The 26,398-nt window shown below is 44.1% G+C and overlaps 1 protein-coding gene across 1 annotated transcript in view; it reads right to left on the bottom strand.

The window, feature by feature from the left end:
• Positions 1-26,398, bottom strand: part of astn2 (astrotactin 2) — a gene marked incomplete at both ends in the record, with an annotated part of 479,012 nt that overhangs the window by 234,932 nt on the left and 217,682 nt on the right. The window contains one exon of the mRNA XM_084159665.1: positions 5,847-5,954. Coding sequence (XP_084015791.1) covers positions 5,847-5,954 — 108 coding nt within the window. The remainder of the gene's footprint in view (positions 1-5,846; positions 5,955-26,398) is intronic.

Below are 26,398 nucleotides of genomic sequence, written 5' to 3'. Positions count from 1 at the left end.
AGACGGGCATGTATATGTGCTTTCTTGAGCAGGGGGACCTTGCGGGCGCTGCAGGATTTCAGTCCTTCACGCTGCAGGATTTCAGTCCTTCACGGCGTAGTGTGTTACCAATTGTTTTCTTGGTGACTATGGTCCCAGCTGCCTTGAGATCATTGACAAGATCCTCCCGTGTAGTTCTGGACTGATTCCTCACCGTTCTCATGATCATTGCAACTCCACGAGGTGAGATCTTGCATGGAGCCCCAGGCCGAGGGAGATTGACAGTTATTTTGTGTTTCTTCCATTTGCGAATTATCGCACCAACTGTTGTCACCTTCTCACCAAGCTGCTTGGCGATGGTCTTGTAGCCCATTCCAGCCTTGTGTAGGTCTACAATGTTGTCCCTGACATCCTTGGAGAGCTCTTTGGTCTTGGCCATGTTGGAGAGTTTGGAGTCTGATTGATTGATTGCTTCTGTGGACAGGTGTATTTTATACAGGTAACAAACTGAGATTAAGAGCACTCCCTTTAAGAGTGTGCTCCTAATCTCAGCTCGTTACCTGTATAATAGACACCTGGGAGCCAGAAATCTTTCTGATCGAGAGGAGGTCAAATACTTATTTCCCTCATTAAAAGCAAATCAATTTATAACATTTTTGACATGCGTTTTTCTGGATTTTGTTGTTGTTATTCTGTCTCTCACTGTTAAAATAAATCTACCATTAAAATTATAGACTGATAATTTCTTTGTCAGTGGGCAAACATACAAAAGTAGGGGATCAAATACTTTTTTCTCTCACTGTATACGGACACTCATACACTCACATACACATTCATTCACACATAGAAAAACGGCATAAGGGCAACCACACAAAAACACTAGCACATGCCAACTGCTAACAAAATGACATAATGCTCAAAGCACATATGTACATGTGGTACACACACGCACACAATCTGGATTTCTACCACACTCAATCAACTACCTCTCACTCTCTCTCTCTCTCTCTCTCTCTCTCTCTCTCTCTCTCTCTCTCTCTCTCTCTCTCTGACTTTACCACTGTCCCCCTCTCTTACTTTCAAAGTAATGCCTTGACAGCTCACAGGGTCATACCAGCACCCTTCACACTTGTGTACCCACAGTCTCCAGCTAATGCATGTTAACAGTGTCCTTTTATAGAGAAGTCTGCAGTACAACCAACAGCTAAGATAAGCTTACTGGCATAATACACCTATATAACATACACAATCATAAACACACACAAAAACAATAAACATGCATATTATGCAAACATGAATGTATTAATGCACAGGGACGCACTCACAAACATAAAAAAAGAAAGGCATGCACATTCACAAGGACATCCGAGAACACACACACACAGGCGCACACAGGCACACACACACACACACACACACACACACACACACACACACACACACACACACACACACACACACACACACACACACACACACACACATGCACACATACTATACTATCAAATCAAATCAAATCAAATTGTATTGGCCACATGCGCCGAATACAACAGGTGCAGACATTACAGTGAAATGCTTACTTAAAGCCCTTAACCAACAGTGCATTTATTTTTAACAAAAAAGTAAAAATAAAACAACAACAAAAAAAGTGTTGAGAAAAAAAGAGCAGAAGTAAAATAAAATAACAGTAGGGAGGCTATATATACAGGGGGGTACCGGTGCAGAGTCAATGTGCGGGGGCACCGGCTAGTTGAGGTAGTTGAAGTAATATGTACATGTGGGTAGAGTTAAAGTGACTATGCATAAATAATTAACAGAGTAGCAGCAGCGTAAAAGGATGGGGTGGGGGGGCAGTGCAAAAAGTCTGGGTAGCCATGATTAGCTGTTCAGGAGTCTTATGGCTTGGAGGTAGAAGCTGTTGAGAAGTCTTTTGGACCTAGACTTGGCACTCCGGTACCGCTTGCCGTGCGGTAGCAGAGAGAACAGTCTATGACTAGGGTGGCTGGAGTCTTTGACAATTTTGAGGGCCTTCCTCTGACAACGCCTGGTATAGAGGTCCTGGATGGCAGGAAGCTTGGCCCCAGTGATGTACTGGGCCGTACGCACTACCCTCTGTAGTGCCTTGCGGTCGGAGGCCAAGCAGTTGCCATACCAGGCGGTGATGCAACCAGTCAGGATGCTCTCGATGGTGCAGCTGTAGAATTTTTTGAGGATCTGAGGACCCATGCCAAATCTTTTCAGTCTCCTGAGGGGGAATAGGCTTTGTCGTGCCCTCTTCACGACTGTCTTGGTGTGTTTGGACCATGATAGTTCGTTGGTGATGTGGACACCAAGGAACTTGAAGCTCTCAACCTGTTCCACTACTGCCCCGTCAATGAGAATGGGGGCGTGCTCAGTCCTCTTTTTTTTCCTGTAGTCCACAATCATCTCCTTTGTCTTGGTCACGTTGAGGGAGAGGTTGTTGTCCTGGCACCTCACGGCCAGGTCTCTGACCTCCTCCCTATAGGCTGTCTCATCGTTGTCGGTGATCAGGCCTACCACTGTTGTGTCGTCGGCAAACTTAATGATGGTGTTGGAGTCGTGCCTGGCCATGCAGTCATGGGTGAACAGGGAGTACAGGAGGGGACTGAGCACGCACCCCTGAGGGGCCCCCGTGTTGAGGATCAGTGTGGCAGACGTGTTGTTACCTACCCTTACCACCTGGGGGCGGCCCGTCAGGAAGTCCAGGATCCAGTTGCAGAGGGAGGTGTTTAGTCCCAGGATCCTTAGCTTAGTGATGAGCTTTGAGGGCACTATGGTGTTGAATGCTGAGCTATAGTCAATGAATAGCATTCTCACATAGGTGTTCCTCTTGTCCAGGTGGGAAAGGGCAGTGTGGAGTGCAATAGAGATTGCATCATCTGTGGATCTGTTGGGGCGGTATGCAAATTGGAGTGGGTCTAGGGTTTCTGGGATAATGCTGTTGATGTGAGCCATGACCAGCCTTTCAAAGCACTTCATGGCTACAGACGTCAGTGCTACGGGTCGGTAGTCATTTAGGCAGGTTATCTTAGAGTCCTTGGGCACGGGGACTATGGTGGTCTGCTTGAAACATGTTGGTATTACAGACTCAGTCAGGGACATGTTGAAAATGTCAGTGAAGACACTTGCCAGTTGGTCAGCACATGCTCGGAGTACACGTCCTGGTAATCCGTCTGGCCCTGCGGCCTTGTGAATGTTGACCTGCTTAAAAGTCTTACTCACATCGGCTACGGAGAGCGTGATCACATAGTCATCCGGAACAGCTGGTGCTCTCATGCATGCTTCAGTGTTGCTTGCCTCGAAGCGAGCATAGAAGTGGTTTAGCTCGTCTGGTAGGCTTGTGTCACTGGGCAGCTCGCGGCTGTGCTTCCCTTTGTAGTCTGTAATAGTTTTCAAGCCCTGCCACATCCGACGAGCATCAGAGCCAGTGTAGTACGATTCAATCTTAGTCCTGTATTGACTCTTTGCCTGTTTGATGGTTCGTCGGAGGGCATAGCGGGATTTCTTATAAGCGTCCGGGTTAGAGTCCCGCTCCTTGAAAGCGGCAGCTCTACCCTTTAGCTCAGTGCGGATGTTTCCTGTAATCCATGGCTTCTGGTTGGGGTATGTACGTACGGTCACTGTGGGGATGACATCATCGATGCACTTATTGATGAAGCCAGTGACTGATGTGGTGTACTCCTCAATGCTATCTGAAGAATCCCGGAACATGTTCCAGTCTGTGCTAGCAAAACAGTCCTGTAGCTTAGCATCTGCGTCATCTGACCACTTTATTATTAACCGAGTCACTTGTGCTTCCTGCTTTAGTTTTTGCTTATAAGCAGGAATCAGGAGGATAGAGTTATGGTCAGATTTGCCAAATGGAGGGCGAGGGAGAGCTTTGTATGCGTCTCTGTGTGTGGAGTAAAGGTGGTCTAGAGTTTTTTTTCCTCTGGTTGCACATTTAACATGCTGGTAGAAATGAGGTAGAACGGATTTAAGTTTCCCTGCATTAAAGTCCCCGGCCACTAGGAGCGCTGCATCTGGATGAGCGTTTTCCTGTTGATTTATGGCCTTATACAGCTCATTCAGTGCAATCTTAATGCCAGCATTGGTTTGTGGTGGTAAATAGACAGCTATGAAAAATATAGATTAAAACTCTCTTGGTAAATAGTGTGGTCTACAGCTTATCATAAGATACTCTACCTCAGGCGAGTAAAACCTCGAGACTTCCTTAGTATTTGATTTTGTGCACCAGCTGTTGTTTACAAATATTCACAGACCGCCACCCCTTGTCTTACCGGAGTCAGCCGTTCTATCCTGTCGATGTAGCGTATAGCCCGCTAGCTGTATGTTATCCATGTCGTCGTTCAGCCACGACTCGGTGAAACATAAGATATTACAGTTTTTAATGTCCCGTTGTTAGGATAACCGTAATCTTAGGTCATCCAATTTGTTCTCCAATGATTGAAGATTGGCTAATAGGATTGATGGGAGCGGCAGTTTACTCGCTCGCCGTCGGATCCTTACAAGGCACCCCGACCTACGTCCACGATATCTCCGTCTCTTCCTCATGCGAATTACGGGGATTTGGGCCTTGTCGGGTGTCTGTATGATATCCTTCGCGGCCGCCTCGTTGAAGAAAATGTTTTTGTCCAATGGGAGTTGAGTAATCGCTGTCCTGATATCCAGAAGCTCTTTTTGGTTATAAGAGACGATGGCAGAAACATTATGTACAAAATAAATTACAAATAACGCGGAAAAACACACATAATAGTACAATTGGTTAGAGGGCTGTAAAACGGCAGCCATCTTCTCCGGCGCTGTTATATTGATGGCAGTTTGGTTATGCAGACTAAATCATGGCATCCATTAAGGCATTTGATTCAGCTTGCTTATCATTCAGACTCCATTTTCCTCAGCTCATGTATCTGCTGAGTGTCATGATGGTGCTATAGAGCCTTCTTAACACCACTCTGGGGATGCCAACGTCTTCCCTGCTTCCAGCTACGCTAACAAATCCAAAGATATCTATTGTTACTTCAGTCGGCTCAGTCCCTCCCATGCTCCCCATAAAGTTGCATTGCATTTTTTAAACACAGCCACTGTCAAAACAGTCAATGTAGCCATAAGCCATATTTTCAGAGTTGTTATTTTTGCCGTAACTAAGTTCTTGTGTTTTTACAGTAGACAGCAGACCCAACAGTGAAATATTCTCTGGTGGTAGGATTTTACTTGTTCAACGGCTTTGGCTGCTTCAGTGAAAATGTAATTCACACACTGGTCTATCTACACTAGTGTTTGGTTCTGTCAGTGATAGAGAATGAGCAAATGGGAGTTGACATCTGGTTGAATTTGGGATACGAATTTGCATAGCAGCATGTCTCAGGGCTGGGTGGAGGGAGTTGATACTGGATTTTTGAAATCATCAAGCTTCTCAGCAAAGTTTGCAGTCAGTACTGAGAAGGTCAGCAGGCACATTTCTATCGAGAGCAAGCTTCTGTGCAAACACACTTAAGAAAGCACATTGACGGAAATTGGAAATTGCCCTTGAAATACACTTTCCTCTCTCCACACACATATATGGTCAATGACACACACACACACACACACATGCTGCTTGCTTAGCGAGTACCACATCCTCCCAATTTGGCCATTACTTGGCGCGAACTTGAGACCTCTGCCTCATAAACACACGTGACCGCCCTCCTCAAGCGTCTTAGCCGATCGCGCCACCTCAAAAGCTAGCTTATGAGGCGACGCAAGCGGGACACTTTTCCCACATCCCCATGTGCTGCACACACACACACGCACGCGCGCGCACACACACACATAGATAAATACACACGAGACCTCTCCAGTCTCACCTCTGCTGCGCCGGCGGCCCCTGTGCTGCTCTGTGTAGAACTTCAGCTGGGTCTCATCATCACCTTCTGACCCAGAGTCTCCTTGGCGCCCAAACACACTACCAGCCACTGGAAGAGGAGAGACAGAAGGAAATAAATAGGAGATGGCATGGAGAACGATTGGGTCATAAGTGTGTTTTGTTACCAGTATGGTGCGAAAACTGCCATTACAGTGTCTGTCTGGGAAGGAATCACACAATGTGTTTTTGGAGACAGCTAGTTTCAATCAATAACACACCACATTCAATCATAACAGACCACATTCAACCATTAATTTATCAGTGTTCCCTCTTCCTTATTCCCTCACCCACCAAATATAGGCCTACACAATACTCACTGACCCATCAAGATCCCAAATTAAATTGTAGACTACCATACAGCAAAAATGTTGCTTTAGTTTCCAACGACCCTGAATTTCCCTCTCAAAACATTTCCTAGACCCTTGAAAGTCAACTCTGCTAAGTGTTTAGGCTACACTGCAGTCTATTCAAAGTTGCTGCTCTCTGTCAGGGTTCTTCAACTCATCCTAAAAGCATGCTACAAACACAATCTCCCCGTAATGAAGAAAGGCCTGGAGAAATAAAAAATGCAATGACTGCAATATGCCTTGGCTAACCTGTCTTTGGGGCGAGCTGTTTTGTGTTGTGTAGTGAATTAGTAAGTCTACTTGAAACACAGGATCAAAGGTACCAATTTGCCACCTCACGCAAAAGCGTGCAAAGGAGACAGGAGTGCATGCAGCTTTCGCACACCGGTTCTTGCAATTAATTATATTTAGGGAAAACAAAATTAGCATTTGATGGAAGTTGATGGAAAGGCCTTTTAGATGTCTCACTTTGTGAAATTTTCAAGCCGGCAGGATTCTTGAACACATTGTATTAGACGAGCTGTTTGCCTGATTGCATGGGCTCGCTAGGTGCACCCTTCAAGGAGTTTTATGGAGCAGATCACTTGAAAGGCACGCTCCCCTTTAACCACTAAATAAAGCCATCGTAGCACACATCAAATATGTGATGATCTGCAGAAACAGAATGAAGCGGGAAGCCTTAGGATGATAAGAGACGAAACTTCACCATAACAAAGAGTAACAATATATAGTATATTGTAGCGACATGTACTCAACACCTATCTACGCCATCAAGAGGTTCTAAACTCTTGGCATATCAGTTAAGGTGTTGGCTAGACAGTCACCGGACCCAGGTTCGTGTCCCGGTCGGGGCTACCCCTAATGAATTCGCTACATTAGTGTCAGAAGTGGGATGGCGTCTGTGAGACCATCAGAGAGGCATGTACACGTCAGCTTGGTATAGAGAAGTGTGGGGACATGCTCTCCTGAAGGAAGGGGGTAATGTAGCGACCTTAACCCAACTGCCATTACAGTGTCTGTCTGGATGGACTCACACAATGTGTTTTTGGAATTGGTTTGACAGTCGCTGGGCCCGGGTTTGAGTACCTGAATTCGCTACAATAATATGCAGTAGGTTCCCACTGTTCAACATTAGCAGGAGGAAAAGTTAAATGATAGTAAAATAAATACGATTTCTTTTCAAAAAGACAATAAAACAAAACCAAAGGACTAGGACTAAGCAGGCATTATGGCCAATATAACTCACTTGGCACAGGTGGGGTCTACTAGGCCATGACCACCCTCTACATGTGTAATTCTGTGAATGGCAAAATCGAACAATTGTCACACCATTATATATTGACCTCCCCCATGGCCACGTAAACACATTGGAGCATTCCAAAATGGCCCACAACCTTGTGGGGATCTAATTACTCGCATTTAAAATATAAGCAAAACACCTTCGTAAATCATAACCATGTCTAAAGCAAACATAACACTGGGTAAACACGCTTTGAACATATAAACTGTATGCTAATTCACTAATTAGCATCATATAGGCCTAATTCCAAATGAAACTGTCACGAATTCCGCCGAGACTGCTCCTCCTCCTTGTTTGGGCAGGCTTCGGCGTCGTCCCCGGAGTACTAGCTGCTACCGTTTGATGTTCTCTATGTTTGTTTGGTTTTGTCTGGTTGATGCACCTGTTTCATGTCATGTATTGATTATGTCACCTATAAGTTTCCTTTGGTTTTGTTTGTAGCTGTGTGTTGTTGTACGCCTGTCCGTTGGTGTAGGTTTATTGTTTTATTGTTGTTCGTGCTTTACGCACTTTACGCACTGTTTGCGTAATCACTCGCCTCCTGTTTGTTGAGGCCCGTTGGTTTTTGTATCTTTGCCTCTGTGACTATTAAAGTCGGATCGACTAAGCGTCTGTGTCCTGCGCTTGACTCCAACACCGCATCCACATCAGCCTTTGACAGAACAACACACCATACAATGGAGTCAGCAGGAGCAGCGGCGGCGACCGAGTCGCTGGAGGATCGGGTCAGCTGCCAGGACGCCAGGATCCAGCAACTCGGCTCCGCCATGCAGGAGGTGATGAACACCCTGTGCCGATGGGAAAGGGGAGGCGTGCCCACACCTCCTCCTACATTACCACCACCATCGGCCAGTCCCACCGGACCAGCTCCGGAATCCAGTGGGATTTGGCTCTCGCTCCCGAGGGCGTATGATGGCACAGCAGCCGGGTGTCAGGGGTTCCTCCTTCAGGTGGAACTCTACCTGGCCACCATACACCCGGCGCCCTCGGGATACGAGAGCGTTTCCGCCCTCATCTCCTGTCTCTCCGGCAAGGCGTTGGAGTGGGCCAACGCCAAATAGAGGGGAATAGACGCCGCCACCATCATTTACGCGGAGTTCTCCCGCCGCTTCAGGGCTGTTTTCAATCACCCTCCTGAGGGTAAAGCGGCGGGGGAGCGTCTGTTCCACCTCCGACAGGGGAAGAGGAGCGCACAGGAGTTCGCCCTGGATTTCAGGACTCTAGCGGCGGATGCGGGGTGGAATGAGAGGGCCCTCATCGACCACTATCGGTGTAGCCTGCGTGAGGACGTTCGTCGAGAGCTGGCCTGCAGGGACACCAATCTGTCCTTCGACCAGCTAGTGGACATGTCCATCCGTCTGGATACCCTGCTGGCCACCCGCGGACGTCCCGAGATGGGGCCGTCCATTCCATCCCCCAGCACCTCCGAGCCGAGCCCAATGGAGCTCGGGGGTGCTGGCACTAGAGAGAGAAGGAGAGAGAACCCGAGGGGGGCCGTCCCCTGCACCAGCTGTGGCCGTGGAGGACACACTGCGGCTAGGTGTTGGGGAGGGTCTCCAGGGAATCGGGGCAACAGGTCGCGCACTGGGGAGTCATTTCAGGTGAGTAGGCGCCCCACTCACCCAGAGCTCTCTGTTGTTCACTTGTGTATACCTGTGGTATTTCCTCAGGTTGCATCTCATTCCCAGCATAAGGCGCTAGTCGATTCAGGCGCAGCTGGGAATTTTATTGATCGGAAATTTTGTTCTAAGTTAGGGATTCCCCTCCTGCCCATTGATGCACCCTTTCCTGGCCGTCAGTTTAAGTAGCCTATTTAAGCTATGTGCAGGCCACAACGTGTCTCATGTGAATTCTTATGTGGATTATAATAAATAGACATATTGTAGGGGGTAGATGTATTTTTAATGAGGGAAAATCTGTTTTTTAGATTAATTGTTTTATTATATGTTCAAGGCAATCAATAGGCCGAATAAATAGTTGTTTGCCTCAGTGCCAGTGTGGTCAAGAGGTTACAGCCACTGACCCCGACTGATGTTAACAGGTGCAATCACTGTGCTCCAGAGCAGATTTGGAAGGAAGGATCTTGTGATTAGTGTTCACATGTCAAAGCTGCTGAATCTCACTCCTGTGAAGAAATCCTCTGACATAAATGCATTGAGGCAGCTATATGATGAATGTGAAATTCAGATTAGGAGCTTGGAATCACTGGCTGTAGTGTCAGAAACCTACGGAAGCCTACTATGCCCAATCTTACTGCAGATGATTCCAGAGGACATAGCTCTTGGCTATAGTCGTCCGACGGGAGTACATGATGAATGGAAAGTGTCTGAGATAATCTGTTTCCTACAGAAGGAGGTTCAGAGCAGGGAGAGAGCACTACAAATGACAAGATCATGCAACCAACAGAAAGAGAGCAAACCATGGAACAAGTCATGCTCCTCCAATGAAATGAAAACAAACAACCCAACATGCCATCTGCTGCGCCACTGCACACAGCCAGCCAGAAGGAACAAAAATGTCTATTCTGTGACAGTGCAGACCACAAATCAGAAAACTGCCAGACCACAATATTACTGCACGCAAAGAGAAACTAAAGAAAATGGGAAGATGCTTTGTATGTTTAGGACAGACACAAAATTCTGTAAAGTCAAAGACATGTCATGTGCAACATGTGGAAGAAGACATCATATTGCTGTGTGTACCGGTAAGAGGAGTGAGGTGCAACCCCCTACTGTTTCTGCAGATGATGTTGTTTCCTCAGTTATTCCCCATTCAGTGAAGATGAAACCAGATGGACAGAACACTGTGTTGCTACAAACGGCAAAGGCATGGGTAAAGGCCCATCGGGCAGGAAGATCGTTGCTTACTAGATGGGGACAGTCAGAGAAGCTTTGTACATGAAAACCTTGTGAGGGCCTGAAGCTACCAGTAATCAGACAAGAGGCACTCACTCTTCACACGTTTCGGCTCCTCTGCTCCAGCAACGTCCCAATGCAACACAGTGAAAGTCATCTTGGAGAATGTCTGGGACAAACAGCAGAGAATTCAAATAGAGGAAATTGAAACCCCACAAGTGTGCACAGCTGTGATGAAGGTTCCTGGTGAGCAGATTCAACATGATCTCAATAGAAAGGGACTGCAGCTCGCAGATTTTCCAGGAGATGACAATGTTCCTGAACTCTCTGTCCTGAGAGGAACAGACTACTACTGGCAGATCGTATCAGGCCGAGTGGAGCGACTGACAGAGACGCTGGTTGCTTTAGAGAGTACCTTTGGATGGTCGGTGCAGGGACCAGTGTCCATGTAAAGTGTCGCTGAGGCAACATGCATGTTCATCCCACTTGATGAAAACACACTAGTCTCCAAACAACTGCATGCATTCTAGGAGTTTGAGTCTCTGGGTAGCACAAGCGAGAAAACACAGAACCGAGACTCTACAGAGGTTCGAGAGAACAACCACTTCCAAAGATGGACGATACCACGTGGAGTTGCCATGGAAACGACAAATGCCAGAACTCCAAGACAACTATAGAATCGCCAAGAAACGGTTTGAAGGTCTGAAGAAAAGACTGAAGAAGGATGTGACGTTGTTACAGCAGATACAATGAAGTAGTAGAGGACTACATACAACAGGACACGGCAGAGGACGTGCTGAAGGACAATGCATCAAGCGCAGACAATGTGAAATACTACTTACCTCACCATGCAGTACTCTGAGAGGACAAGGTGACGACAAAACTGAGAGTGGTGTTTGATGCCTCGTCCCATGAAGATGGCTGTCCAACCCTCAATGACTGTCTACTCACAGGACCGAACCTGAATCCGTATCTGCTCAGCGTTCTGATTAATTTCAGACTACATGAGATCGCATTCATGGCAGATATCAAGAAGGCTTTCCTCCAGATATCCCTAGCAGAGAGAGAGACAGAGACGCCGTGATATTCCTGTGGCTCGCAGCTACAATCAGGAAGCACCTGGAACAATATGAAACAAAACAACCAGAAGTTGTAGAGACATTGAGAGAGTCACCCTATGTAAATGACTTCATTGCAAGTTCACGCGATGTTGAAGCGGATTACCTTGTGGAAACAACTGCAAAGTGAATGCTGTCGACTGCAGGCATGGACCTCTGCAAGTGGATGACCAACTCTCCTGAACGGAAAGCAAAATGGGAGGAGAGTATGACAACTGACCACCTGTTGGCGCTAGAAACACAAGGAGGAGTGCTGAAAGTCTAAGGTTTAGTGTGGAGACCGGGAACAGATGACTTTGTGTTTGACCTCAGGCCGCTACTGAGCATTCTAAAGCAAAATGATAACACAAAGAGAAGTGTTCTGCAGACATCTGCACACATCTTCGACCTTCTTGGCTTCCTGACCCACTTCACCAACACGATCAAGTGCATGTTCCAGGAAATGTGGGAGAGGGGACTCAGCTGGGACAAAGAGTTACCACCTGATATAACACGGGAATGGCAACAGTGGTGTTCAGAACTACCCCAGCTACAGCAGCTCACCATACCAAGGTGGTACAAAACAGACATGCAGCCACAGAACAGCCACACACTGAAACTACACGTGTTCTGTGACGCAAGTGAAAGGGCTTACAGTGCAGTAGCTTACCTGCAAGGTGAATCACAAGACGGGGAAACAATGACAAGTCTAGTCACATCCAAGTCCAGGGTAGCCCCACTCAAGACAATGATGCTGCCACGCCTGGAGCTCATGGGAGCTGTGATTGGAGCGAGACTAGCAAACAACCTGATGACTACACTGAAAATGGAACAAAAACAGATCAAAATGTGGACAGACTCAATGATCGTGCTGCATTGGATTTGCAGCTAACAGAGTGACAGAGATCCAATCCTTGACCAATCCAGAGTCATGGTCACATACTGAAGGGAAAACAAATCCAGCCGACCTCCCTACAAGAGGACAAACTGTTTGAACCTTGACACAGAGACAGCTATGGTGGAACGGACCCAGCAGTCTGACATCACCCAAACAGTCAAGGTTCCAGAAGAGGTGAATACAGAACTCCAGTCCAGTTGCTAGGTCACTGTACAGCTCACAGCAAACAGCACAGACATCACGAAAACTGTGTTGGAGCTTGAAAGGCACAGCAAACTGAAAAGAGTGTTCAGAGTGACCGCCTGGATAAAGAGATTCATAGCCAATGCTCGTACAAACATAAAGATGCAAGTCGAACTGACTGCTGATGAACTGTTCGAGGCAGAAAAGTACTGGATCAAAGTAACACAACAACAGAGTTTCAGTCAGGTGACCAAACTACTGAAGGCAGGAAAAAGCCTAAACAATGACTGTAAAATCTGAGAACTGAAACCGTTCCTGGACGAACACAAACTACTCAGGAAGACCGCAACAGACCAACTTCACATTCAGAGAGCAGCACCCATGGGTTATGCCCAACAAGCACATATACTCAGAAATGCTGATACAGTATCATCATGAGAAGATTATGCATTCTGGAGTAAGAGACATTCTAGTACAAATCAGAGAGCGATGCAGGATCTTGCGTGCTAGGCAGCCAGTCAAGAGCACAGTGGCAAGATGTATAGTCTGGAAGAGATTCAAGGCAAGGGCCGGACAGCAGGTCACTGCACCTTTACCAAAAGACAGAATAACTGAATCCCCACCATTCGAAGTCACAAGTGTGGATTTTGCAGGGCCGCTCTACGTGAAAGAAAATGGTTATGTGAAGAAGTCATATGTTGCGCTGTTCACTTGTGCTGTAACCAGAGCAGTGCATTTGGAACTGGTCTCAGATCAGTCAACAGAGACATTCATGTTAGCTCTGAAAATATTAATCTCAAGTAGAGGATTATGCAAGGTAATCTATTTGGACAATGCAAAAATGTTCAAGAGAGCTGATCAGGACTTGAAAGAGCTGTGGAAGGCAATCAAAGAGCCCCAACTCTTGGCGTTCTTCACAGAAAAGGGCATCACCTGGAGGTTCATCGCCGAGCGAGCAGCCTGGTGGGGCGGATTCTGGGAAAGACTCGTCAGGTCAGTGAAAACATGCTTGAGAAAGGTTCTTGGGAGAGCTTCACTCAACTTTGAAGAGATGTACACAGTCCTGACAGAGGTTGAAGCTATCCTAAATTCTAGGCCTCTGACCTTCGTGCACAATAAAGTGGATGAACCAAAACCCCTGACACCAGCACACTTCCTGGTGGGTAAAAGACTAACCTTTTTGCCGCCCAAGCCATTTCCGGCTGACACTCAGCACCCAACGCTCAACAAGGAGGAAATGACATGCAGATGGAAGTACAGGCAGAGACTTGTGACCAGCTTCTGGAACAGCTGGCAAATAAACTAATTGCTGGATCTAAAGTCAGCGTACCACTGTGACACACCACAGCCAACCCCACTGAAAGTGAGTGACGTTGCACTCGTCGGAGAAGATAACACAAACAGACAAACCTGGAAACTAGGGAAGATTGAGGAACTGTTTCCAGGCCGAGATGGCCTAGTTAGGTCATGTTAAGTTTGTACTGCCTCAGGGACTTTGTTGTGAAGACCTATTCAGTTGATATACTGCTTAGCGATTTAGATTAACACAGTTGTTAATAGGGGGGAGGATGTTGTAACTTTAATGGGTTACAGAGTTAATGTTTACAGTTAATTCATTGCGCTGTATCTAAAAATATTTAATTGTACAGTTTTTTAAATATGTAAGATTAATTGTATTAGAATTCATGTGATGGACATCGAGTTCAACGTCTCATCAGACCACATGACCTTCTCCCATTCCTCCTCTGGATCATCCAGATGGTCATTGGCAAACTTCAGACGGGCCTGGACATGCACTGGCTTGAGCAGGGGGACCTTGCGTGCGCTGCAGGATTTTAATCCATGACGGCGTAGTGTGTTACTAATGGTTTTCTTTGAGACTGTGGTCCCAGCTCTCTTCAGGTCATTGACCAGGTCCTGCCGTGTAGTTCTGGGCTGATCCCTCACCTCCCTCATGATCATTCATGCCCCACGAGGTGAGATCTAGCATGGAGCCCCAGACCGAGGGCGATTGACCGTCATCTTGAACTTCTTCCATTTTCTAATAATTGCGCCAACAGTTGTTGCCTTCTCACCAAGCTGCTTGCCTATTGTCCTGTAGCCCATCCCATCCTTGTGCAGGTCTACAATTTTATCCCTGATGTCCTTACACAGCTCTCTGGTCTTGGCCATTGTGGAGAGGTTGGAGTTTGATTGAGTGTGTGGACAGGTGTCTTTTATACAGGTAACGAGTTCAAACAGGTGCAGTTAATACAGGTAACGAGTGGAGAACAGTAGGGCTTCTGAAAGACAAACTAACAGGTCTGTGAGAGCCAGAATTCTTACTGGTTGGTAGGTGATCAAATACTTATGTCATGCAATAAAATGCACATTCATTACTTAAAAATCATACAATGTGATTTTCTCGATTTTTGTTTTTGACTCCGTCTCTCACAGTTGAAGTGTACCTATGATAAAAATTACAGACCTCTACATGCTTTGTAAGTAGGAAAACCTGCAAAATCGGCAGTGTATCAAATACTTGTTCTCCCCACTGTATATATACATACACTACCGTTCAAAAGTTTGGGGTCACTTAGAATACATTAGACAAATACATTAGAGTGTCTAGTTTGAGAAACAGGCGCCTCACAGGTCCTCAACTGGCAGCTTCATTAAATAGTAGCCGCAAAACACCAGTCTCAACGTCAACAGTGAAGAGGCGACTCCGGGATGCTGACCTTCTAGGCAGGCAGTCTGAGATATGGCTTTTTCTTTGCAACTCTGCCTAGAAGGTCAGCATCCAGGAGTCGCCTCTTCACTGTTGATGTTGAGACTGTGTTTTGCGGGTACTATTTAATGAAGCTGCCAGTTGAGGACCTGTGAGGCGCCTGTTTCTCAAACTAGACACTCTAATGTATTTGTCCTCTTGCTCAGTTGTGCACCGGGGCCTCCCAATCCTCATTCTATTCTGGTTAGAGCCAGTTTGCGCTGTTCTGTGAAGGGAGTACTACACAGCGTTGTACGAGATCTTCAGTTTCTTAGCAATTTCTCGCATGGAATAGCCTTCATTTCTCAGAACAAGAATAGACTGACGAGTTTCAGAAGAAAGTTATTTGTTTATGGCCATTTTGAGCCTGTAATCGAACCCACAATTGCTGATGCTCCAGATACTCAACTAGTCTCAAGAAGGCCAGTTTTATTGCTTCTTTAATCAGCACAACAGTTTTCAGCTGTGCTAACATATTAGCCTTTTAAAATTATAAACTTGGATTAACAAAAACAACGTGCCATTGGAACACAGACTGATGGTTGCTGATAATGGGCCTCTGTACGCCTATGTAGATATTCCATAAAAAATCTGCCGTTTCCCGCTACAATAGCCATTTCCAACATTAACAATGTCTACACTGTATTTCTAATCAATTTGGTGTTATTTTAATGGACAAAACAATTGATTTTCTTTAGAAAACAAGGACATTTCTAAGTGACCACAAACTTTGAACGGTAGTATATATATATATACAGTACCAGTCAAAAGTTTGGACACACCTACTCATTCCAGGGTTTTTCTTTATTTTTACTATTTTCTACATTGTAAAATAATAGTGAAGACATCAATATTTTTGAGTTATTTGTGCCAGAAGGGTGTGGGCCGGAATTGAACCCACGCCAACACAGCAGACCTATATGTGCGCACTGAAGGTAGCAGCACTATCCGTTAGACTACCCCAGGCCACGACTGAATTCAATTTTGACAGCTCATTCGTAACCTTAGGATACACTTCACACTTGTATGTCACAGCCTAGTGGAGACCACTATCTATCTTGTGTTATTAAGCTATATCTGGTTTGTGCTTAGTGGGACTATCATTAGTTTTTCAACAGGACAATGACCAAAAACACACCTCCAGGCTGTGTAAGGGCTATTTGATCAAGAAGGAGAGTGATGGGTAGGTAACAACACGTCTGCCACACTGCCCCTCAGGGGTGCGTGCTCAGTCCCCTCACGTACTCCCTGTTCACCCATGACTGCATGGCCAGGCATGACTCCAACACCATTATTAAGTTTGCCGACGACACAACAGTGGTAGGCCTGATCACCGACAACGATGAGACAGCCTATAGGGAGCAGGTCAGAGACCTGGCCATGTGGTGCCAGGATAACACCCTCTCCCTCAACGTGTTCAAGACAAAGGAGATGATTGTGGACTACAGGAAAAAAAAGAGGACTGAGCACGCCCCCATTCTCATCGACGGGGCTGTAGTGGAACAGGTTGAGAGCTTCAAGTTCCTTGGTGTCCACATCACCAACAAACTATCATGGTCCAAACACACCAAGACAGTCGTGAAGAGGGCACGACAAAGCCTATTCCCCCTCAGGAGACTGAAAAGATTTGGCATGGGTCCTCAGATCCTCAAAAAATTCTACAGCTGCACCATCGAGAGCATCCTGACTGGTTGCATCACCGCCTGGTATGGCACCTGCTTGGCCTCCGACCGCAAAGCACTACATAGGGTAGTGCGTACGGCCCGGTACATCACTGGGGCCAAGCTTCCTGCCATCCAGGACCTCTATACCAGGCGGTGTCAGAGAAAGGCCCTCAAAATTGTCAAAGACTCCAGCCACCCTAGTCATAGACTGTTCTCTCTGCTACCGCACGGCAAGAAGTACCTGAGTGCCAAGTCTAGGTCCAAAAGACTTCTCAACAGCTTCTACCCCCAAGCCATAAGACTCCTGAACAGCTAATCATGGCTACCCAGACTATTTGCACTACCCCCCCACCCCATCTTTTTACGCTGCTGCTACTCTGTTAATTATTTATGCATAATCACTTTAACTCTACCCACATGTACATATTACTTCAACTACCTCAACTAGCCAGTGCCCCCGCACATTGACTCTGCACCGGTACCCCCCTGTATATATAGCCTCCCTACTGTTATTTTATTTTACCTATGCTCTTTTTTTCTCACCACTTTTTTTGTTGTTGTTTTATTTTACTTTTTATTAAAAATAAATGCACTGTTGGTTAAGGGCTGTAAGTAAGCATTTCACTGTAATGTCTGCACCTGTTGTATTCGGCGCATGTGGCCAATAACATGTTGTTTTATTTTAATTGATTTGATGGAGTGCTGCATCAGATTACCTAGCCTCCACAATCACCTGATCTCAACCCAATTGAGATGGTTTGGGATGAGTTGGACTGCAGTGTGAAGGAAAAACAGCCAACAAGTGCTCAGCATATGTGGGAAGTCCTTCAATACTGTTGGAAAAGCATTCCTCATGAAGCTGGTTGAGAGTATGCCAAGAGTGTGCAAAGCTGTCATCAAGGCAAAGGGTGGCTACTTTGAAGAATCTCAAATCTCAAATATATTTTGATTTGTTTAACACTTTTTTGGTTACTACATGATTCCATATGTGTTATTTCATAGTTTTGATGTCTTCACTATTATTCTACAATGTAGAAAATAGTAAAAATTAAGAAAAAACCTTGAATTAGTAGATCTTTATTTTTATTTTTTTGGGGGGTAGATCAGCTTAATATTGCAGATAGATTGTAACTTCCATCAATGTAATTGTCTGCATCACTTCCAATCCCCCCTGTTTATATATATATACAGTCATGGCCAAAATTGTTGGCACCCCTGAAATTTTTCCAGAAAATGAAGTATTTCTCACAGAAAAGTATTGAAATTACACATGTTTTGCTATGCACATGTTTATTTCCTTTGTGTGTATTGGAATAACACAAAAAAAACAGGAAAAAAGCAAATTTGACATAATTTCACACAAAACTCAAAAAATGGGCCGGACAAAATGATTGGCACCCTTAACTTAATATTTAGTTGCACACCCTTTGGAAAAAATAACTGAAATCAGTCGCTTCCTATAACCATCAATAAGCTTCTTACACCTCTCACCCGGAATTTTGGACCACTCTTCTTTTGCAAACTGCTCCAGGTCTCTCATATTGGATGGGTGCCTTTTCCCAACAGCAATTTTAAGATCTCTCCACAGGTGTTCAATGGGATTAAGATCTGGACTCATTGCTGGCCACTTCAGAACTCTCCAGCGCTTTGTTGCCATCCATTTCTGGGTGCTTTTTGAAGTATGTTTGGGGTCATTGTCCTGCTGGAAGACCCATGATCTCGGACGCAAACCCAGCTTTCTGACACTGGGCCCTACATTGCGACCCAAAATCCTTTGGTAATCCTCAGATTTCATGATGCCTTGCACACAGTCAAGGCACCCAGTGCCAGAGGCAGCAAAACAACCCCAAAACATCTTTGAACCTCCACCATATTTGACTGTAGGTACTGTGTTCTTTTCTTTGAAGGCTTCATTACATTTTCGGTAAACAGTAGAACGATGTGCTTTACCAAAAAGCTCTATCTTGGTCTCATCTGTCCATAAGACGTTCTCCCAGAAGGAATTTGGCTTACTCATGTACATTTTGGCAAACTGTAGTCTTGCTTTTTTATGTCTCTGTGTCAGCAGTGGGGTCCTCCTGGGTCTCCTGCCATAGCGTTTCATTTCATTCAAATTTCGACGTATAGTTCGCACTGACACTGATGCACCCTGAGCCTGCAGGACAGCTTGAATTTCTTTGGAACTTGTTTGGGGCTGCTTATCCACCATCCGGACTATCCTGCGTTGCAACCTTTCATCAATTTTTCTCTTCCGTCCACGTCCAGGGAGATTAGCTACAGTGCCATGGGTTGCAAACTTCTTGATCATGTTGCGCACTGTGGACAAAGGAACATCTAGATCTCTGGAGATGGACTTGTAACCTTGAGATTGTTGATATTTTTCCACAATTTTGGTTCTCAAGTCCTCAGACAGTTCTCTTTTCCTCTTTCTGTTCTCCATGCTTAGTGTGGCAAACACAGAAACACAATGCAAAGACTGAGTCAACTTCTCTCCTTTTTATCTGCTTTCAGGTGTGATTTTTAGATTGCCCACACCTGTTACTTGCCCCAGGTGAGTTTAAAGGAGCATCACATGCTTGGAACAAACTTATTTATCCACAATTTTGAAAGGGTGCCAATAACTTTGTCCGGCCCATTTTTTTAGTTTTGTGTGAAATTATGTCAAATTTGCTTTTTTCCTGTTTTTTTTGTGTTATTCCAATACACACAAAGGAAATAAACATGTGCATAGCAAAACATGTGTAATTTCAATACTTTTCTGTGAGAAATACTTCATTTTCTGGAAAAATTTCAGGGGTGCCAACAATTTTGGCCATGACTGTATATATACTCCCCTTTATTACTTTTCAACCCCGCCATCCTTTCCCTACTTGAGGTAAATTAGTGAACAACAATGCCCAGGCCTCTACTTCCAGCCTATATTTACAATCTACACCTTATGGACACAGTCAATTTTACAATAATTCTATTTTATTTGTTTTTGCTCCTGAACTTCTTCTACTCTCAACCTCTCCGATCATTTTCATGATGTCCATCCGGTTTGCTTCTATATACCATATCTTTCTAACTGTGCTCTTTCCCAAAAGCTCCCAACATACAACCTATATACTTATTATGGACACAGTATGCTTACATTATTAGTTATCTTGTTATTATTTGTTGTTATTTGTTATTAGTCCCATCCTTCAACTCCATTCAACACCTCCCATCTATCTTTTAACACCATCCATATAGGATTTGTATTTGCCATATATATTTCAACCGTACTGTGATGTTTTACAAAAGTTCTGAACCTTTCTATTCTCATTGCTTCTACAGATTGTGAAATAAAAATAAACATTTTTGCTAAAATTATTATTATATTTTTGATCGATTGACTATGACTTTTCAGATCACCCAGTAATGCTATCTGCAAGGTTAGCTCCAGGTAAATATTGCAATCCTTTAGCCATTCCTGGACCTGTGTCCAAAAACAAGCTACAAATGGACAGAACCAAAACAAATGATCTAATGATTCTGTCTCTTCACAGCAAAATCTGCAGAGCTGAGAAGATTGTATCCCCCATATAAATAACATTCTATTGGTAGCAATAATTTTATATAATAAGTTAAATTGAAAGATTCAAATTTTTGAATCCGGTGTCGTTTTGCGTGTCAGTTCATAAACACTATGCCATGGGATCGGTACATCAAAAATCTCTTACCAACTATTTTGCAATCTAAATGGGACGGCTGTCAATCCTTTGGTCATGAAGTGAAACTGATATACTTTTTTATTTATCACAGTTTTCCTTAACCAATTATGTTATTTAATGCAAGGCCGACAGACAGTAACTGGACTGTAAATTAACATCTGAGCTGGAAAAGTATAATGACAAATATACTAAACAAAAATAAAAATGCAACATGCGTCAAATTCAACAATTTTACTGTGTTACAGTTTATTTAAGGAAATCAGTCATTTGAAATAAATTCATTAGGCCCTAATCTATGGATTTCACATGACTGGGCAGGGGCACAGCCATGGGTGGGCCTGGGTGGGCATAGGCCCACCCACTTGGGAGCCAGGCCCACCCAGTGGGAAGCCAGGCCCAGCTAATCAGAATTACTTTTTCCCCACAAAAGGGCTTTATTACAGACAAAAATACTCCTCAGTTTCATCTGCTGTCCGGGTGGCTGGTCTCAGATGATCCCGCAAATGAAGAAGCCGGATGTGGAAGTCCTGGGATGGCGTGGTTACACGTGAGGCCGGTTGGACGTACTGCCAAATTCTATAAAACGACGTTGGAGACGGCTTATCGTAGAGAAATTAACATTTAATTCTCTGGCAACAGCTCTGGTGGACATTCCTGCAGTCAGCATGCCAATTGCATGTTACGTTTATATTTTTGTTCAGTATAAATACATAACTTGCAGGGGGAATTAAATATAGGATAAACACATGAAACCAGGAAGAAATGCGTGTCGGCCTAGTTCAGTCTTACCTAGGTAGCCTAAACCATTGGCTTGTTCTCTCTCTTGTTCTCCCAACATTTGTTTTTCTTTCTCTCAATCCCACTGTGTGCATGTTTAATACACCGTATTCTAACTTGATGCATAAATTCATATCCAATTTTACAGCACATTCAGTGTATTCCTTTTCCAAATAAAGCTGAATCTCCAGCCAGTTCGTAGGCAACAGAGCAAAATAATGACTCAAACGTAGAATGTGCAGATATCTCCGACAAAACTTTTTAAGTCCAAGTCAAATCTTTATGGCACAGACAAATGCTTCACAAGTTATGCGTTTCAATATTCATGCAGTCAATAAAATAAGGTATTTCATCTGGCTCTGCTTGACGTTTGCCAAGAAAAAGAGGGTTGGGTGTGAGTGAATGATAAAATACCCCTCCAAAAAAACCAGACAAGCTTTAGAGGAACAGTAGGTGTTTATTTCAGATCAGGAGGAACTTTGGGAAAACAAGTTACAGTGCCTTCAGAAAGTATTCATAACCCTTGACTTATTCCACATTTTGTGTTACAACCTGAACTCAAAATGGATTAACCTCTTAAGGATCGGACCCTTTTGTTCAATTTTCGCCTAAAATGACATACCCAAATCTAACTGCCTGTAGCTCAGGACCTGAAGCAAGGATATACATATTCTTGATACCATTTGAAAAGAAACACTTTGAAGTTTGTGGAAATGTGAAATTAATGTAAGAGAATATAACACATTAGATCTGGTCAAAGATAATGCAAACAAAATAACATGCATTTTATATGTATTTTGTTTGTTCCATCATCTTTGAAATGCAAGAGAAAGGCCACAATATAATATTGTTGTTTAGGCGCAATTTAGATTTTGTCTACTAGATGGAAGCAGTGTGTTTGCAACGTTTCAGATTGATCCAGTTAATGAAATGAAATCAAATTGTATTTGCCACATGCGCCAAATAAAACAGGTGTAGACATTACAGTGAAATGCTTACTTACAAGCCCTTAACCAACAATGCAGTTTTTAAGAAAATAATAAAAAGTGTTAAGTAAAAAATAGATAAATAAAAAATAGCATTTCAAAACTGGACTATTTTGTATCAAGTCTGCCCAAATGTGCCAAATTGGTCAATTGATACATTTTCGAGTACATAACTATAGAGAACATACAAAAATGATATGGTAATACAAAATGTAAGTTTACACACTCCCATGAATGTCATACATGATGGATCATTAGCTTATACACTAACTTTCACACATCTAGATGGCCGGGCAGGGTGGGTGTGGAGCCAGAGACAACAGGGCTTCAAACTGTAGAACCCAGTTCCTACATTTGAATATAAAAATGGATTTTATCAAACAAAGATATGCTACATTTTATCTCTGGGACCCTTAGGATGACAAATCAGAGCAAGATTACTGAACATAAGTACATTATTTACCTTCAGAGGTGAATGTATCAAACCAGTTGGCGTGATACGTTTTTTGTTGTTGTGCACTCTCCTCAAACAATAGCATGGTATTTTCTAACTGTAATAGCTACTGTAAATTGGAGAGTGCAGTTAGCTTAACAATAATTTAAGCTTTCTGCCCATATAAGACATGTCTATGTCCTGGAAAGTTTGCTGTTACGTACAACAGTCATGCTAATCACATTAGCACATGTTAGCTCAAACGTCCCGTATATGGGACACCGATCCCGTAGAGGTTAAATTGATGTTTCTTCTCACCCATCTACACAGAACACCCCATAATTACAGTGACAACACATACACTTAGATTGGAGTCAATAAAACTGGTTTTTCAACCACTCCACAAATTTCTTGTTAACAAACTATAGTTTTGGCAAGTCGGTTAGGACATCTACTTTGTGCATGACACAAGTATTTTTTACAACAATTGTTTACAGACAGATTATTTCACATATAATTCACGGTATCACAATTCCAGTGGGTCAGAAGTTTACATACACTAAGTTGACTGTGCCTTTAAACAGCTTGGGAAATTCCAGAAAATGATGTCATGGCTTTAGAAGCTTCTGATAGGCTAATTGACATCATTTCAGTCAATTGGAGGTGTACCTGTGGATGTATTTCAAGGCCTACCTTCAAACCTAGTACCTCTTTGCTTGACATCATGGGAAAATCAAAAGAAATCAGCCAAGACCTCAGAAAAAAAATTGTAGACCTCCACAAGTCTGGTTCATCCTTGGGAGCAATTTCCAAACACCTGAAGGTACCATGTTAATCTGTACAAACAATAGTATGCAAGTATAAACACCATGGGACCACGCAGCCGTCATACCGCTCAGGAAAGAGACGCATTCTGTCTCCTAGAGATGAACGTACTTTGGTGTGTAAAGTGCAAATCAATCCCAGAACAACAGCAAAGGACCTTGTGAAGATGCTGGAGGAAACAGGTACAAAAGTATCTATATCCACAGTAAAATGAGTCCTATATCGACATAACCTGAAAGGTCGCTCAGCAAGGAAGAAGCCACTGCTCCAAAACCGCCATAAAAAAGCCAGACTACGGTTTGCAACTGCACATGGGGACAAAGATTGTACTTTTTGTAGAAATGTCCTCTGGTCTGATGAAACAAAAATAGAACTGTTTGGCCATAATGACCATCGTTATGTTTAGAGGAAAAAGGGGGTACTTGCAAGCCGAAGAACACCATCCCAACCGTGAAGCACCGGGGTGGCAGCATCATGCTGTGTGGGTCCTTTGCTGCAGGAGGGTCTGGTGCACTTCACAAAATAGATGGCATCATGAGGAAGGAAAATTGGCCAACCACTGTTGTGTCATCAGCAAACTTGATGATTGAGTTGGAGACATGTGTGGCCACACAGTCATGGGTGAACAGGGAGTACAGGAGGGAGGCAAGCACGCAACCCTGTGGGGCCCATCATGTTGAGGATCAGCGTGGCATAGGTGTTGTTGCCTACCTTCACCGCCTGGGGTCGGCCCGTCAGGAAGTCCAGGACCCAGTTGCACAGAGAGGGGTTCAGACCCAGGGCCCTGAACTTAGTGATGAGCTTGGAGGGCACTATGGTGTTAAAGGCTGAGCTGTAGTCGATGAACAGCATTCTTACATACAGTACCAGTAAAAAGTTTGGACACACCTACTCATTCCAGGGTTTTTCTTTATTTTTTACTAATTTCTAGGGAAAAATACTATTTAATCAATTTTAGAATAAGGCTGTAATGTAACAAAATGTGGAAAAAGCCAACCGGTCAGAATTCTTTCCGAATGCATTGTATATATATATATATATATATATATATATATATATATATATATATACAGTGGGGAGAACAAGTATTTGATACACTGCCGATTTTGCAGGTTTTCCTACTTACAAAGCATGTAGAGGTCTGTAATTTTTATCATAGGTACACTTCTATGAAATCCAGAAAATCACATTGTATGATTTTTAAGTAATTAATTTGCATTTTATTGCATGACATAAGTATTTGATACATCAGAAAAGCAGAACTTAATATTTGGTACAGAAACCTTTGTTTGCAATTACAGAGATCATACGTTTCCTGTAGGTCTTGACCAGGTTTGCACACACTGCAGCAGGGATTTTGGCCCACTCCTCCATACAGACCATCTCCAGATCCTTCAGGTTTTGGGGCTGTCGCTGGGCAATACGGACTTTCAGCTCCCTCCAAAGATTTTCTATTGGGTTCAGGTCTGGAGACTGGCTAGGCCACTCCAGGACCTTGAGATGCTTCTTACGGAGCCACTCCTTAGTTCCCCTGGCTGTGTGTTTTGGGTCGTTGTCATGCTGGAAGACCCAGCCACGACCCATCTTCAATGCTCTTACTGAGGGAAGGAGGTTGTTGGCCAAGATCTCACGATACATGGCCCCATCCATCCTCCCCTATATACGGTGCAGTCATCCTGTCCCCTTTGCAGAAAAGCATCCCCAAAGAATGATGTTTCCACCTCTATGCTTCACGGTTGGGATGGTGTTCTTGTGGTTGTACTCATCCTTCTTCTTCCTCCAAACACGGCGAGTGGAGTTTAGACCAAAATTTTATCTATTTAATCTATTTTTGTCTCATCAGACCACATGACCTTCTCCCATTCCTCCTCTGGATCATCCAGATGGTCATTGGCAAACTTCAGACGGGCCTGGACATGCGCTGGCTTGAGCAGGGGGACCTTGCGTGCGCTGCAGGATTTTAATCCATGACGGCGTAGTGTGTTACTAATGGTTTTCTTTGAGACTGTGGTCCCAGCTCTCTTCAGGTCATTGACCAGTCCTGCCATGTAGTTATGGGCTGATCCCTCACCTTCGTCATGATCATTGATGCCCCACGATGTGAGATCTTGCATGGAGCCCCAGACCGAGGGTGATTGACCGTCATCTTGAACTTCTTCCATTTTCTAATAATTGCGCCAACAGTTGTTGCCTTCTCACCAAGCTGCTTGCCTATTGTCCTGTAGCCCATCCCAGCCTTGTGCAGGTCTACAATTTTATCCCTGATGTCCTTACACAGCTCTCTGGTCTTGGCCATTGTGGAGAGGTTGGAGTCTGTTTGATTGAGTGTGTGGACAGGTGTCTTTTATACAGGTAACGAGTTCAAACAGGTGCAGTTAATACAGGTAATGAGTGGAGAACAGGAGGGCTTCTTATAGAAAAACTAACAGGTCTGTGAGAGCCGGAATTCTTACTGGTTGGTAGGTGATCAAATACTTATGTCATGCAATAAAATGCAAATTAATTACTTAAAAATCATACAATGTGATTTTCTGGATTTTTGTTTTAGATTCCGTCTCTCACAGTTGAGTGTTACTATGATAAAAAATTACAGACCTCTACATGCTTTGTAAGTAGGAAAACCTGCAAAATCGGCAGTGTATCAAATACTTGTTCTCCCCACTGTATATATACACAGTGAGGGA

The sequence above is a fragment of the Coregonus lavaretus genome (genome assembly GCF_964263955.1).
Source record: "Coregonus lavaretus genome assembly, chromosome: 4".
Lineage (NCBI taxonomy): Eukaryota > Metazoa > Chordata > Actinopteri > Salmoniformes > Salmonidae > Coregonus > Coregonus lavaretus.
Note: the sequence above shows the minus strand (reverse complement) of the source record. Positions and strands in the feature narration are given on the sequence as shown.